General features: G+C 48.3%; 1 protein-coding gene across 2 annotated transcripts in view; it reads left to right on the top strand.

Moving 5' to 3' along the window:
- The window catches only part of FBLN7 (fibulin 7), a 42299-nt gene extending 33819 nt beyond the window's left edge, over positions 1-8480 (top strand). For both annotated transcript variants that reach the window (XM_048842302.2, XM_048842301.2), the window contains one exon: positions 973-8480. In XM_048842302.2, the coding sequence (XP_048698259.1) occupies positions 973-1345 (373 nt within the window). In that variant the 3' untranslated portion in view covers positions 1346-8480. The remainder of the gene's footprint in view (positions 1-972) is intronic.
- Positions 8481-16970: the final 8490 nt, after the last annotated feature.

The raw sequence follows: 16970 nt of genomic DNA, 5'->3' as shown, positions 1-16970 counted from the left end.
GCCCTGCTGATGTCAATGGCAAAATTCCCATTGATTTCCCTGGTTTCCACCCTCAGCTTCACCTAGCAGATCTCAGCAGCAATACCCAGCCCTTCTTAATGCCTTGGTCTCCTCCAGGCGTGACTGAGAGATCTGTGTGTGACCCACTGGCCAACATGGGTTTCATGTCCCCTGCCGTGTCTGAGCCACACCGGATGGCTGCTACATCTCCGTTCTATCTCCCGCTCTCTTCAGCTCTGTCTAAGCTGCAGCTGGGAACGGGCCTCGCGCCTGGGGAGACAGACTCCTGCTAGCTCTGCTCAAGCTGGCGCACTCAGAATAGCAGCATGGCTATCGTGGTGCAAGCCTGGGCTACTCCCTGGAGCTCAGACCCAGCAGGCAGGATGGGGGGGCCTAAGCTCAGGTGGCTAGCCTGAGCCTCTGCTGGTGCCGCAATGTCCACACAGCTAGCCCAAGCCCCACTAGTACAATCTGCCTCCCCAGGCTGGGAGGCTGGCTCCCACCTCTCGTGTAGACATACCCGGAGAGGCTCGTGCTTCTAGGCTGGGGGGCCCTAGTTCAGTGGCTGGCGGGCCACTTTCTGTCTGTTACAGAGGTATAAATCCAAACTCATTTCATTGACTTCAGTGGAGATCCCATAGACTTACATTGGTGTAACTAAGAACAGAATTTGGCCCCTGGTCTGCTACTTTTCAGGAATCCAAGCCATGAAGGTGCTGCCTCAGATCTCTAGGGCCGTGAGTCTCCTGGGGCTTGCAGGGTTCGTATGTGAGCATTGCTTTATCACCAGGCTACTTTGGGGAAGGTGCTTTAGTAAATGGGTGGGCAATAAACATGACAGTTCTTCCCATGATCGTTAATGGCGCATCAGAAACAGAACAGAACACAACGGCCCAACCACAACAACTTAAGTGCACAGGCTCTTCCCGCTTCCAGGATTGCCTTAACCCTTGTTCTTTCTTTCATTGCTAGCCAATGTGAACGCAACCCCTGCCCAATGGACAGCAGATTGTGCCATCATGCCCCAAAGTCCATCTCCTTCCATTATCTTCCTCTGCCTTCCAACCTAATAACCCCCACCCCTCTCTTCCGCATGGCAACTGCCTCCGCCCCAGGCCGGCCTGGGCCTGACAGCCTGCGCTTCGGGATTATTGGGGGCAACAACCGAGGGCATTTCGTGATGCAGCGCTCCGACCGTCAGACAGGAGAACTGATCCTTGTGCAAAGCCTGAAAGGACCCCAGACCATCGAGGTGGAGGTGGACATGTCTGAGTATCTGGATCGCACCTTCCAGGCGAAGCATGTCTCCAAGATCACAGTGTTCGTGTCTCCCTATGAGTTTTAAAGAGACACAATTTCTGCAAGTCAGCAAATAAACAGCCGCAAGGACTGTTCCTGTTCATCTCTCGCTTTCTTTCAGCACTGACTCGAACGAAATTCCTTCCTTTCGAAATGATGAAAGGCCACGGCACTGCAGCAGTTCTACAAAACAGGACCTTAAAAGCCCAGTGCTGAGAGACAAGACAAACCACATTACTCTGGCAATGCCAGGATGGGGCTTGCAATAATCTCAGACTCACTTGTTCTTGGGAAGTTTTGACTCCGGACACTTCTGACTTTGCTTCTCAACATCTTCTGTAGCACATGCCTCCAGGAACCCTAATCACAGTAACAGAGATGTAGCAATGAAATCCAGATTATAGCCTATATAAACCTCCATAGGGTAAATATCCTTCCATCAGATTTCAGGTTGATTTGTCCGCTCCGTCTCCTGGCTGGTTTTACACTCACGGACATGGAACGCAGCCAGTGAAGTGTGAATGACATCATATGCGCTCCAGCAGCTGCGCCCGCCCAGAAAGCCGCCCTGCCCTGCCGTCAGACTAGCAGCAGGCCGCGTGCCCCGCAGCCATCAGTGACACCTCCCCACCAATTGAAAACCGGGCTAGTGTGACATCTTTGAACAAAGGGATGTTGCTTATAACTCACTCCTTTGTCCTCATCCAATCCCCTTAAAAAGGCCTCCCGAAGCATTTGCCCCAATAAAGGGTTGAAGTCTGTAGATGTCAATTAACTAAGGCCACAAACATTTTTTAGAAAACTCAGTTGAATCAGTTTGCTGAATAGGAGCGTACACAAGTACAAAGAGACAACAGCACAGGCTGGGCTTGGTACCCAGCGCTGTAAGATTCTCTGCAAGACAGCTCCGGGCGAGTGGCTCCGGTTCTCCTGTCGGTCTAGTTCTGTGTGTTGCTACCGAGCGCAGTCTATCAAGGGCATGATCGTGCTCCCATTCAAATCAGGGTGGGAAGCTGCCCTCAGTGCAGCGGTGCGGGATGAAGTTCCTTGAGTTCTGAATTGCACAACAATGTGTGGGAGTTCTGTGGTGTGGCTGGATCTCCAGGGGAGTAGACTAAGACGGCCAATTGCTTTCACTGGTAACATAACCAGAGTTAGAATCCAAGTCTCATGTTTGGCACAGTGTAACATGGCACCAAAATAATCCACATCAATAGCCCAACATGCTACAATTACAGATTACAGTCAGTAGGTAATAGTACCTTGACTCCCTCCCCGAAAGGGCTAAGGTATTTGTGGCTTTATTAACAGAAAACACCCATCACAGATAGCATGGAGATACCATTTGTCCTTTAAAAAAATATAAAAAGTCAAGGTCTGTTCTACTCTCTGTCATGAGCTATTTGCCTTCTTAAAGAAACATTTCAGAGTAAGAGTATTTGTTAAAATATATATTTATGAGAAAGCAATTAAGGTTCAAATTCCTCTTATGAAAATACCCTTTGAATTGTAATAGATGCTAAGCTTTCTAAATTTTGATCTCTCCCATAGAGTTTGATGGCGCCCCCAATCCCCACCCCCTTTTAATGGAGCCCTGCTATAGAATTCTCTTGGATGGTTCTAAAAACTATTGGAAGGAGATCATTCTGTATTAAATTCTAGGGGCCAGATCCTGAGCTAGTGTGAATCAGCATAGTTCCATTGATTTCAGTGGAGTTACTCCAGATGTGTACTGCGCTCACAATTTAGACCCAAACCGCCTCTTTTTATACATTTTTTTTCCCCCTGCGCTCACATCAGACAATGAAAATGGCCGGTTTTGTGACATCACCCCACGTCTTGCATTTGGAATGCAGAATAGCGGGTGCTATCTTACAGTGCTTGGGACACATTCTGGTCCCAGTTTCACTCCTGCAGCCCTAGAGAAGCACATAGGTCAAATTTGCCCCGGGGGTAAATCAATGGCGTTAATCCTGGGAAGAATTTGGCTCAGTGGGTTGATAAACAATGGAGCTGGCAGCAGAATGTGGTGTGCATTCAGCTGCCATCCAGCTAGGGATTTGGGTTTTTTGTTGGTTTGTTCATTTTTTAAGCCTGCTCTCATCACCTGGGTACCTCAGCACGTTACTCCAAGGGCTGCTTCTCAAGCTTCCTTCATCAACAAGACGAAATGTGTCTGTTTCTTTCCAGCACCTGCACCCTGTGGTGAGAGGTTCATGCTCCTTCCTTTTATGCTACAGTATCATCAGACAGAGGAAGGAGACTAGAGGCCATGCTCACATGTCTACATAGGAGGGTCTGACACATACCACCTACTCGTGCTGACGGCAATTCCCCAAGGAAACCCCTTCTGCACATTCATGGGCAACTCGGACTCACAGACGTTCCCCCAAGTGGGGCTTGAGCTAATACCACTGAGGGCAATGGGAATCTTGCCCTTGGGTTCAGTGGGCTTTGGATCAGATCTCTGGTGCACAGCCCCACAAATAACCCTGTAGTGGCGTGGTTAGTATTGGACCCTGGGCATTTCTTTTCCCTGGCAAGTGGTACCAATATTGGGCTAGATTCTTCACTGGTGTAGTTGGGAGGTAGCTCCATTGAGACACTCGCCTGCACCAGCGTAGACTCTGGCCCATTATCTTTGCGTAATCCTGAAGCAATTTACATCTGGAGTTTGCAATCCACTTGTTGTTTAAATACACATGCACTTGGGACGTTGCTTTGTAGGCTTTCTACCAGTCCGATAACATATCTCAGGCTTAGCCCTGTGCAGCTGTGTTACAGCCGGATGCAACCACCCCAGAGACAGACGACAGGCTCTCTCTCCTGTCCGTTCAAGCACAGATATCTGCAGCCAATGGGGCAGACGTGCACTTCCCCTGGGGGCTCCAGGAGCGCTCCAGCACAGAGAGGCCGGGAACCAGAGAACACACTGGTGCCCTGTTGCTGTGCAGGGGTATGAGGGAGCCCCTGGCGCCTCAGCCCCTGACTGACCTTTCACACCCCTTGAGCAGTAAAGCACAGCCTGGCCCTCTACAACGCCTTGTGGGCAATCATAATACCCAGTTTTCATAGTACTTTTCATCAGTGGATCTCAAAGTGCTTTACTCCCGTTTTACAGATGGGGAAACTAAGTCATGGAGAGGTGAAGGGGCTTCCCCAAGATCACCCAGCAGGCCAGTGGCTGATTATCTCCTGAGTCCCAGTCTAGTGCTCTAGGCACTTCCCCTTCAAGAAATGAGTTGTGTCACATCTTCAAACCAATTCTGTGGCATTGGAGGGAGTTCATTGACTTGTCAAGTAAATGAAACTGCAGAGACAAAACAGCGCTGCTTCCCCCCCCCCTCCCCGGCAATCAGTGTTGCTGGATATGGAGGTCACAGATGAGCTCTCCGAAATGTTCTTAATTTACTGTACGTGTCCCATCCTGGTTCCCACTGCTGGTCAGAAGGCCACTGTCTCTCAGCTCTGTGCTGGGCAATGAATGAGGGAGAAAGAAGAAGATAAACATGTTTCCTATCAGCGCTCAGTGTGACCCTGCTGGCCAGGGCATGTGAGCTTAATCAATCGAATGCAGCCGAACCCCTCGCCCGCCTTTCAGTAAAAGACCAGTTCCCCAGAGCTACTCAGTTGTAAGTACTGTCGGCTGGACTGGGCGAACAAATGCCCTGTGGCTAAACTGGATTTCATAAACACGCTGCTTCTTTTGGCCGCTTCCCCTCAATATCCTGGCACAGCTTTTCCAGTCACTCAAACGAAATAAAACCAAGAGGCGCTCAGATTGCTGGGTGCCAATAGGAGAACCTGCATATAGAGAGGGATCCCTCCTGGCTAAGCAGCAGTCCATACAGCTCTGGGTTTGAGAGTGGCCTTGGGCTTGATTTTGAGACCTAGTCCATGACAGAAGTGAGCTGGTTGGCCCGCGCTTGGAGGACTGGGAGATTTAAACTGTGCAGCCACGTGAGCAGCCTAGAGCAGCTCTAGGACAGGCATGGCCAATGCCCGCAGCCATAGCTGGCGCACTAGGATGGCCATCAGAAGCTAGGTGGGGGGGAGGGGAAACAAGTGACAGCTTCAGAAAGAAACAGGGGAGGAGAATTGAGGTCAATGTTTCAACCAGAATTTGGATCAGGGTCAGGCCGGGGGCAGAGACACCCATGCTCAGAGGCCCATGGGCTGCTACTGCCAGGAACTTGAAAATGAATGAAACGAGCAAGCCAGAAGGTGCTGGAATGGAAATGAGATCAGCAGCACAAGCTTCTCCCGCATAGCAATAGATAAGGGGGCTGCATCAGAGCAACGGGCCAGTCTTCACACTGTAAAAAGATTCAGGCAGACAAGGGAACCACAGGACAGAATGAAAAGGCTCCCCAGAAACCCTGAAGCCCAGTGCCAGCCTGCAGCATCTGATCTCCTTCCTGCTGATCCAGGGTGGGGTCTGGAGCGTCTTTAGCATTCTCAGCTCTGGGACAATAAGGAAGAGAATGCAGCCTAGAGCAGATGGTAGTAAGTTATACAGGATGGCAGCGTCAGATCCAGACTTCAGTGGCTCAGAGTCAGCCCTTTGTAGCTCAGCCACTGGGAAACTGAATTTCTGAGCTTTATAAAGTGACAACATTCAAATCATTATTGTTCTGAGGTTGTTTATCCTAGGGCCAGAGAGAGACTGGGCAGGGGAAACAGTTCTGACTGTTTAGAGTGTGTGCGTTAATTAAAATGGTTTCTAGTAAGAATGGCTAGTGACAGTTGTTGTCATCATCTTGTCCCACAATGATCATATCAGGCCATGAAGTTTGAGAATGAATTGGGAGACTCACACGGGGTCCTCTGGAAGGGTGTTTGATCTGAAAAGCTTCACTTTCCTTGCAATATTACATCAAACAGTGTGGGAAAGTGTTAAAGCATGCTCCGGACACAGCTTGCACAGCGGATATATCTTGGTCCCTTCTCTGTTGATTTTCATTCCTGCAGTATGCCCTATTTGCAATCTCACAAGAGCAGATGTTATTTCCCAAGTTGCTTTGTCACAAATGAGGCGATCCTGGCAAGTTGCAGCCTTGCACCAGCAGAGAACAAGATGACTGCAATGGTGAGATCATGTCCAATGTGCAGAAGAAGGTACCCTTCTGCAGAAGGTTTAAAGAGTTGAGGCTGAAGGATGTAGAGCATGAGGTCAGCCACAAATGAGCTTGGAAGATGCCATTTTTGAGGGATTTAAGAAGCCTGAGTCCTCCCATACTGACTTGTCTTCTTTCAGCTGATAATAGCAACATTTACAAGTTAATACAAAGATTAGAAATCCATTCGAGGGCTTCAGGAGATGCAGAGTGCACCTTTGCTAGACCTCCTGGGAATGAAAAGATGGGGCACTTCTTCACAATATGTTTGATGCTTTGGAGGTTTCCACATTCACACTGTGGTGAATCGTTGATTCTCCATTTGTGCACCAGGTGCACGTATCTTCCATGTGACATCCTCATATGGTTGATGGTCATCCACTGTCTTCGATGGAGAAGGAACCAGGTGGTTCAATGGTGGGATCATCTATGAGGAGCTTGTTGTTTACATCAGAGCCTGTATCCACCAGGTGTCTTCTGGGTTGAAGTTGGATGACAGAAAAGCTTCTCCAGCTGCCCTGAATGGACAGCAAGACTTACAGCGAGTGTGAGGTGTGTGAACCAGGTTGTCATGGAGTGGGAGCCTTTGATTAGTGAGAGCTTTCTTGTACTTGTGCAACGTTGCCATCTCTCGCCAGATGGCTGGAGGAAGGATGTTTGCGAAGACTGGAAGCCAGCACAGTGGAATGGATTTCAGGGTGCCTGTTATATGTCTTCTAACCACATTTAGCTGGATATTAGTGAGGTCCATGTGTGAGCTCCTTCCCCAAACAGGTGCGCATTACTCAGCCATGGAATAAACTCAAGCTGGCGTCCTCATTTCTCACATTCAAGCATCACAACCCCAGCTAGAACCTGCTAGCTTTTGGATGATATGGATGCAAATCTTCATTTTATGGCTTACCTGCTTCACATGTTGTTGATAGGTAAATCTGAGACTGAGAGTGACTCCTAGGTAAGGGGGGTTATGATCGTCAGCAGTTGCCTTGCCACAGAAGTTTACCTTCAGCATCCTCTTAGCTTCAGAATTGCTGAGATGGAAAGTTGATGACAGACTTAATCTTGCTGAAGGAAGAAGACTTGCAAGGAACCATTTGAGATGGAAGTTCATTCCACACAACACCATGGGTACATAATGTATAGCCATGTGAATCAGCTCTTGCTTTGATATCGATCGTAGGATCTTTCATCTTTTGACCATTTCAGCTAATATTTCCCTTGATAGGAAATCAGTATTCTCAATTGTTGTCACTCCAACCTGATTTTCCAGTCTTCCAGTTTGGGGCCAGATCATCAGCCACCTCACTCCCGTATGAACCAAATGGGTGATGGAATTCATTGAAAAGTCAATGTATGCCTCGCTTTCTGATCCTCCAAGTCGCCTTCTGAATTGCATTGTTGATAGCATTCTGATTTCTTAAGGAATCAAAGATCTCCACCAGTGCGTCAACAATAGTGACCGTTTCCCTTGACACCCATTACACTAATTGACCATTTAGCAAAGACACAGAACAATTCAACCATAGCTTGTTTTAATCTACACCATATACATTTCCTACCACTGCATCATTTAGGTCATTTTTTTTAAATGCATTAACTGCTCTTTTTATCCTAACAGGTGAGTCCTAAAGAAAAACTCCATGGGACTATTAGAACAAAAATACTTTGTAGTCACTATGAATTTTATCCCTTATTGGGAAAATATATCTTGATAGTGTTTAGGGCTTGAGCTAAGGGAACGTGAGATGTGAATATTTTATTTTTGATAAACCACTGCCTAGGCTCTTAGTTCTGTTTATGCAGTTGTAGAAGGCAGCAATTCTGATTCCAAAATGTCTGCATTGTTTGCATATGTAGATATAATACTTACACATACACAGGACAGTTACAAGTTATCACTGCTTCCATTGTTAGGCACCTGTTTCTCAATTTCAGTGTGTCCAGATGTTCGCCACAAAACACTATATTGTGCATGCTTCTTTAATACACCTGCTTAATGTGGTTAAACAATGACGTAGTCTTTGGCTGCAAGAAAAGAATAAAACACTTCACCCCTTTTGGAAATTTTGGTTGAGATTTATTCCCCAAAAGGGCACGTGTGGCAGCATGAACGAGAATATTAAATCTCTTTGGGGAGTTGTGAAAGGTTGCAGTGATTGGCATTCAGATCCTGGGCCAGATCACCCAACGAGTAAAACTGTGCAAACAGGACCGAATAACCAAGCTATATCCAAGGTGTCATTCACTCTGATTGGCTTCTTCTTTTGCATGGGCCCCTCTGTGTTTCCATCGGCCTGTTTATTTGCCCGAGGAACAAGGCTGAAGCTGAAAACTGGATACGTTTATGTAAATGAGGGGCATGACCAAGGCTCCCAGGAAACACCAGGCCCTGCGTCCAAATCCAGAGCAATTTGCAGAGTAAGTCAGCCAGTAATGCCAGGCATCTCTGAGCTGCCTTAAGACTATTCTCCACTACAGACCTAGGTCAGTATAACTATGTAACTCAGGGGTGGAAAATCCGCCCCCCTACGCGATGTGGTTATACTGAGCTAACCCCCAGTGTAGACAGCGCTGTGTCGAGGGGAGGGCTTCTCCCGTCACCATAGCTACCGCCTCTTGGGGAGGCGGAGACGCTACGCCGAGAAGTTCTCCTGTCGGCGTAGGGAGCAAGCTCACGAAGGGAGCGTGCTCAGCGCTGTAAGTGTAGACAAGCCCTTAGCCTCACAGCAAGGGGAGCTCTGCAAGCAGCACCCAAAACAACCTGTTACTGCAGCTTCTGCCCTGCTGTGCCCTGCTTCTGCTTTGACCATGCTCATACAAATGTCCTTATCCTTGGGAGGGGTTCAAGCAAACCCACCAACACTTGCAAACAAACAGCCAGTAGATTCTCATTGGGAGACCTGTGGCTTGTTTGTCCTACTCAGACGCACTCCATGCTTCTCAGCTAGCATTCCATCTCCTCCTACCGTCCCTCCCTCCTTGCTTTCCACCCATATGCTCAGTACAAGCACATTCCTCCCCGCGCCAAGTGCCCACTCATTCCACACTCGCTGCACGCACACACTGCACACGGAGAGCCACTCATTCTGCGTGCATGCTCTCACACACACACACACACACTGAGCCACTCGTGCACAAGCATCCCCACATTCCACACCCGCCTGTTCTGGGCGCACCCAGCCATTCATCTCCATCCAGCCACGCTGTACACATCACCCCTGCCCTCCACCCCCACTGATTCTGAGCTCTGATCCCATCACCCCCAGAGGCAGTCAGGCAGCGGTCTCCACCACGCCCACCCCCAGGCTACCCCGGGGGAGGGAAAGCACAGCCAGAAGCCATATCGTTGTAGCCCACACCCAGGGGAAGATGGGGTCTATAGTCAAGGGGTTGGGTCTCCCCAATCCCAGGTGAGCGCCTGAACCACTGGGCTGAAGCTTTTAAGGGAGGCAGCAAGGGCAGTAGTTCCTCCTCCTCGGCTGGCTGGGGACTCTAGTCGTCCGTTCCCTAGTTTTTGTGAAAATGGCTGCAAAGCCAAATGAAATTTTGCCTAACCAAATGAAACCTTTACACTGGACATTTACCGAAACACTTCGACTTTTCCCATTGGGTCTGAGCACCAAACCACAAATCCTTTGCATTTTCGGCAAATAAGCTATTCATCTGAAACATTTCACCCAGCTCTGCTTACGATGATCGATGCCCTTAAAACCAGAGCAGAATGAGTGTGTCACTGACAAGGGGAAGGAGGGGCAAGGAGAGCAGGGTGACGGTTATAGAATCATGAAACTACATACTTGCCTGAACAAGGAGTGTGGGGCTGGGCCCAACATTCCATGCTGAAAATGTTGCATTCCTTGGGATTATTAATAGTTTGGTGTTGCATCTGGTTTTATGGCTCCTTACAAAGCGGAGGGCGGGAGGGCTTCCATTCTTTTCAGAAATGATCTGAAAACTGAAATATTGAAGTCTTTAATTATGAAAAGCAGAAGCCCTAACGCTTCAGAAATGGCATGCCAGTCAGACTGGGCAGGAAACTGGTTGAGCTTCCTTTTCTCTTCCAGAAATCTGCAGGGAGTTATCAACCATAGGAAATCGAAAACACACCAGTTCTTTCTCCCTGCTCCACTTTTTCCAAATGGGCTGTGGGAGACAACAAAAGTCACTCTTTGTCAGAAACTAGAGTGAAACAATATCTTCATAAATAGGCCCATTAATCACGACAAGCATAGAGCTTCAATTCAAACGGGGTGAAACACTGGAGTGGAGTTAAACTCAACCCAAGAACATTCCACTCTTAGCAAGACCAGGAGGTTTGGATGCTTCTTTAACAGACACTGTGCTCATTATTTATTGTCAATTCACAAAAAATATGTATTGTGAGGCAACATGTGTTATTTCTCTTCTTTGGGCACTGGGGATTTGTAATTAATATCAAGAAATGACACCTTAAACCCTTTCAAAGGATAGAACCTTGTGGTTTATCTGGAATTCAACCCAAAATACTAGGAATTCCATTATCCGGGAGAGAGGGAACCTTTATTTGCCAAAAGGGGGAAAAAGTAAACAACCCTATTAGACAGACCGCCTTCCAGGTGGAAAGGGTAAGCTGGCCTCTAGGTTTCCTAGTAGCCTTTCCTTAGATTAGTCTCTGTTAAATAAATTTACAGCTCTGTCTCTGGAAAGAAAATCAGTACTTACCGGATGAGTCAAATTTGGTTCCTCTCTCATGTCACCGCCATCAAAGCTTTCCCGCGGGAGCAAATTCCTCGCCACTCTTCTCCGACACGCTTGTCTCAGAATGTGACTTGAAGGCTCCCCAGCTGCCATGAAAGGCTGTATGGAACCGAAATACCACAGCTCAGCACACATGGGACAGGAGTCAGTGATGTGGGGCACAGTAGGAAGAAAAGTGAATTTCCCTCCAAATTAGGCCTGACAGCAATGGAATGTGAGCTTAAATCAGTCACAGAGAACGGACAGAACCTCAGCTGCAGCTTCTCGGAGCTGTTCAGCAGAGTTGGTAAATCTAGCCAAGCAAGCATTCAAATGCTTCCACTTCAGTCTGCAGGCTGCCCTTCTCCCAGTGGGTTCGGTCTCGCCTGGCATCCTGAAGGCAGCCATTATTGGGCTCACTGTAAAGAGCAAAGCCTTGACGGAAGCTGGAAATCCCACCCCTGAGCTGGAGAGGAGGGAATCAGACATTCCCCCAACCGGCGCCACCAAAGGTGCTGAGGGGCCAGGGAACATTCGGAACCAGGTCACTCCAGGAGAGTGTGACACAAGGAGCTCGCTGGGCCTGGTGTGGAGAGCCGTACAAAAGGTGTCCCAAGGGATGGGAAAGCTGTGGTCAGGCTGTGTGTCAGCCTAGGGCTGGGTCAGCTGGGCGTCAATGCAGCTGCATGCCAGCGTAACTCCACTGAAGTCACTGGCCCCTGCCTGGGGGTAAACAGGTGTAATGGGGTGGAGAATCAGAGCCTGAGTGTTCATGCCCGCATGTGTGCTCTGGGTCTGCATGTGGTGCTGTGCCCTGGGTGGGCTGTTGGCAGTAGGGACTGAACTCGGGATCCCTAGAGCTGAAAGCATGAGCCGCTCCTGCCTGAGGTAAAAGGCTCAGCTATGTCAGCACAAAGACTGTGACAGACTCATAACCTCTCCGGCCCAGCCACTAGATGGGATAGAGAGCTCTGGGTAAGCGTAAGGGACGTGTGCACGGACATGCAATGTTACAGACTTGTGCTACCTTAAATAGAACGTGTCCAAATATTATTACTTGTTGGTTGTTGCTAGGCAGGGTGGTCTTATGGCAAGGGCCCTGGCTTGGGACTCAGAACTGAGGTCTATTCCTGGCTAGGCCACTGACTCGCTATGTGGCTTCAGGTCCAGCGGGAAGGATAACACGCCCCGTTTCCCACCCTTTGCCCGTCATGTCCTTTTAGGTGGTGAGCTCTTTGGGGCAGGGACAGTTGTGCATTCCTAGGCCGTCTCACCCACATCTCCCTCGGCTCGGCTCTTCAATTCCTGGAGGCTGCACGTGGCAGCAGGGGGCTGGCCACAAAAACCTTCCTCCCATCTCTGTCTTGATTGCTGTTAGTAGCCTAGCTCCTTTGGAATCCCGGGGCATCTCCAACCGATTTACACCAACACGGATCTTGTGAGTCAACAACACGTTTGACCTAAACGCTGGTCAGGGCAGCCTCATGGGCCTTCATGTAGGAGCCGAGGCTTCGTTACAGTGGGGCACCCTTTGCTCTCGGGTTATCCTTTGCTGGGACTCTAGTCGGTTCCTGTCCCAGCTGTGCCTAGCACCATGATGTCCCAATCCCAACCTTTGGTTCACAGGGGGCCCTTTAAGGGACACACATCAAGTGACAGTTTGATTCAACGTGTTTGCCGTGCTTTAGGCAACACACCAACCAAACCCAGGACAGTATCTCGGGAGTGGAGGCGGTCAAGGCATCGGTCCACTTGTCATCGCCTGGCCTGAAATGAAATGAAAATCAAAGGAGGAAGAGATTGAGACTCATAAAGGAAAAGGCGTGAGAGAGGAGGAGAGAGTACCAAGTGGGAGTGCGCCAGCTTGTGAGATGTGGGCCCACGCTAAGATGTGATCTCAAAGGGACTTTGATAACTTGTGTATGTCTTGCTACAAATCTCCCAGGACTGGGATCGGAGCTCAAAGCTGCCTTGACTGTTCTTATTGATCAGGATACTCATAGATTTTTAGTGCCAGAAGGGAGCATTATGATCAGCTAGTCTGACCTGCATAGCACCAGCTTTAGAACTAATTGCTCTCTCAAGCCCAGAACCTGTGGCCATGCTAGCGTCTCTTTGAGCAAGACAAGCAATCTCGCTTTAACGACTCCAAGTGATGGAGAATTTACCACCTTCCTAGGTAAGCTGGCCCACTGATTGATTTTCTTCTGTTAAACATACGCACCTTATTTCCAGTCTGAACTCTGCTGTCTTCATCTTCAGCCACTGGATCTCATTCTGCTTTTGCCTGCTGCATTAAAGAGCCCTCTGCTACCAGATATCACTTCCCTGTGTAGGTACAGGAATGCTTTGTTTGTAGTCAGGGTAAACAGCTAGTTAATAGATAAGGTGCTAGTGGCTGGTGCTCAAGAATACATAGCATAGCTCCTGGTTTTTGTTATGCACTGCAAACAGCTTCCTGCTGGGATCAAGTTGCCTCCTAGCTGTCTACTTAAGGATGTGTCTACACTGCAATGATAACCCCATGGCACCCAGTCACAGAGCCTGGGTCAGCTGACTTGGATTCACGGGGCTCAGGCTGCAGGGTAGACATTCAGCTGCAGGTTCTGAGGTCCCCTGAGGGAGGAAGGTCTCAGAGCCCAAACTCCAGCCCAAGTCTGAATGTCTACACTGCAATTTTATAGCCCCGCAAGCCCAAATCAGCTGACCCTGGCCCGCTGCAGCCATGGTGTGGGTCTTTTATCACAGTGTAGCTGTACCCTGCTGCTCTCATTGGAAAGCAGAATATCCAGGCCCGAAGTCATTCTTGTGACCCTCATCTGAACCCTCACTAATTTTTCAATATCTTTTTTAAAGTAGGGACACAGTACTGGACACAGCGCCTAGTAATGGTCTTACCATTGTGGTATAGTGTAACCGTGCCTTCGTGGGTCACAACTGAGAATACTAAATTCAGGACAAACTGCTGAGAAGTAGGGCAGACACACCCCAAAACTGGAGGTTATTCTCCCATGACAGGTTTTGTTGCTGGTTTGGTGTATCCATGAGATACACCAAACCAGCAACAAAAGTAAACTTCTGTTTCACCACACTGGCTAACAAGAAGTCAGAAAAGCAGTTTCCTTAGATAGTCCAGTCCTTGTATCCACCAAAAACCCTAGACTTAGAGATGAGTGGTTCTTTAAAACCAATCTCCTCAAATAAAAGGTTCTTCTGATCTCAAAGGACCAGCCACACACCCAGGTCAATATATAACTAGAACTTACCCCAAAATCACACTCTTACCCATCCTTTAGTATCTAAAATCTAAAGGTTTATGCAGAAAAAGAAAGAAAAAAAGATGAGAGTTAAAACTGGTTAAAGGAATAAAATACATACAATAAATGCAAAGTTCTTGGTTCAGGCTTGTAGCAGTGATGGAATAAACTGCTGGCTTGATAAGTCTCTCGTTGCTTCCAAATCATCAGAAGGACCTCAGACCATTGGTTAGAATGCTCCCATTAGTAAAAGTCCATAGTGCAGAGGCTTGAGCAGGAAAGAGGCAAAATGGAGGTGTTGCCAGGAGCTTTTATATCTTCTGCTATGTGGAGGGAAGAAAGGAGCAGTGAAGGTGAATCCTCCATGCATGTCTAGAAAGTCTGTACAGCAGCAGCCAATCAGAGCCCAGCAGGCTCAGATAAAAGGAACAGCAGAGGCTGACCAAAGCAGTCCCTGGCTGGGACCAGAGGAGTGGTCATGATCTGCTGTGGCCACATGAGTTTGCCTGGCTGCATTTACTGGATGTGGGGGAGTGGGGACCCCTAGCTAAGGGGTGAAAATAAAGGGGCCAGGTGGGAAGAGGCTTAGGAAAAATAGCAACAACTAATTAAAGGGAGCAGTACATGCCTGCTGTTTATAGGGTCCCTGGGCTCGAACCTGGAGCAGTGGCAGGCTCTGAGAAAATGGCCTAAACCCCAAGAAGGGTACAAGGCTTGTTTAGAAGCCAAACAAAGGGCTCAGAGATGGGACTGCAGACCCTGGTGGGGCTGACAGTTTGTTGAACCCTTTGCTACTCCGGAAGGGGGTTCTCCATTTTGAGTGTGTGACTTGGCCGGAGGACCGAGGCAGCGAAGACCGGCCTAGTGAGGCTGACAACCTCCAGGGAATGTCAGGAGCAGGGAAAGGCCTGCAGTACCAGATGCAGCCACAAGAGGCATTCACGAGAGGTGAGTGTTCCCTTGTTACAGACACTTTTTGACAATGCTACTGTGGTGGGTTTCTTTGGTATCCCCCCATGCACACAAGGATGTTAAATGTAATTACGTTATGGTTGCAGTTACCTAGCAGTTCAGCTATAGTCCTCTCTTGGACCAGACCCGGTGTGCTGTGTAGGACTAAATCAAGAATTTCGTCTCCCCTTGTGGGGTCCAGTACTGGCTGCTCCATGAAGCACTCATTTATGGTGCCTAGAAATCTTCTCTGTACATGCTGTCTTGATGTGACATGTTCCCAGTCAATATGCAGGTAGCCGAATCCCCCTTTATTATTGTTGGGTTTTCTGGTTTTGTAGCTTCTCCAATCTCCCGGAGCATTTCACAGTTGCTGTCACCGTCCTGGTCAGGTGGTCGGCAGTTAATCCCTACTGCTATATTCTTATTGGTCAGGCATGGAATTTCTATCCAGAGAGGTTCTATGGGACAGTTGGATTCATTTAAGATTTGTACTGTATTTGAGACTCTGCTTTCTGTCACACATAGTTCCACTCCCCCACCAGCATGACCAACTATGTCATTCCTGCATATTTTGTACACTGGTATTACCATGTCCCACTGATTATCATTGTTCCACCAGGTTTCTGCGATACCTTTTATATCACTAGCCTCATTTAGTACCAGGCACTCAAGTTCGCTCATCTTAGTATTTAGATTTCTAGCATTTGTATGCAAGTACTTATAAAACTTCTCAATATTTAGTCATGTGATGTAGCTGAATACGACTCTCTTTTTTTTTTTTTTTATTTGACTGTTTCTCTTCAGTTCCCACCTGTATTTTATCAACTTTTTCGCAGGAGTGGGTGGGTGAAATTCTGTGGCCTGCGTTGTGCAGGAGGTCAGACTAAATGATCATAATGGTCCCTTCTGACCTTAGTATCTATGAATTTATAAACTTCTATCCTCCCCTCTTCTGTAGGATATAGAGAATCTCCATTAACAGATCCTCCCCTAAGGGATGGCTCCCTCCGAACCGTGTGCTCCTCCGCACCTGTTGGCTTTCTCCCAGCCCTTTGTTTAAAAACTCCTGTGACCTTTTTAATTTGACAGGCCAGCTATCTGGTTCTGTTTTGGTTTAGCTGGAGCTCATCCTCCCAGTATTGGCTCCTCCTTTCCCAAAAGGTTTCCCAGTTCCTACTAAACCTAAACCCTCCTCCCTACACCATCGTCTCATCCACGCACTGAGACCCGCAGTTCTGCCTGTAAAACTGGCCCTGTGCGTGGAACTGGAAGCATTTCAGACAATGCTACCATGGAGGTCCTGAACTTTTATCTCTTACCTAGCAGCCTAAATTTGGCATCGAGGACCTTTCTTCTACCTTTCTCTGTAACACTGGTACCTACACAAACCACAAGCACGAGCTCATCCCCAGCACTCATATAAGCTTAACTAAATGTCTTAAGAGATCTGCAACCTGTGCACCCAGTGGGCAATTCACCAGGCAGTTCTCCCAGTCATCACAAACCCAGCTATCTGTATTTCTAATGATGGAATCCCCCATAAATATTACCTCTCTGTCTCTTCCTAATAACTGGGGTTCCCTCCCCGAGAGGGGTATCCTCAATGCTTGCGGATACCATGGCGTCA

The sequence above is a fragment of the Caretta caretta genome, chromosome 3, assembly GCF_965140235.1.
Source record: "Caretta caretta isolate rCarCar2 chromosome 3, rCarCar1.hap1, whole genome shotgun sequence".
Classification (NCBI taxonomy): domain Eukaryota; kingdom Metazoa; phylum Chordata; order Testudines; family Cheloniidae; genus Caretta; species Caretta caretta.
The sequence above is the reverse complement of the archived record's forward strand: the minus strand, read 5'-3'. Positions and strand labels throughout refer to the sequence as shown.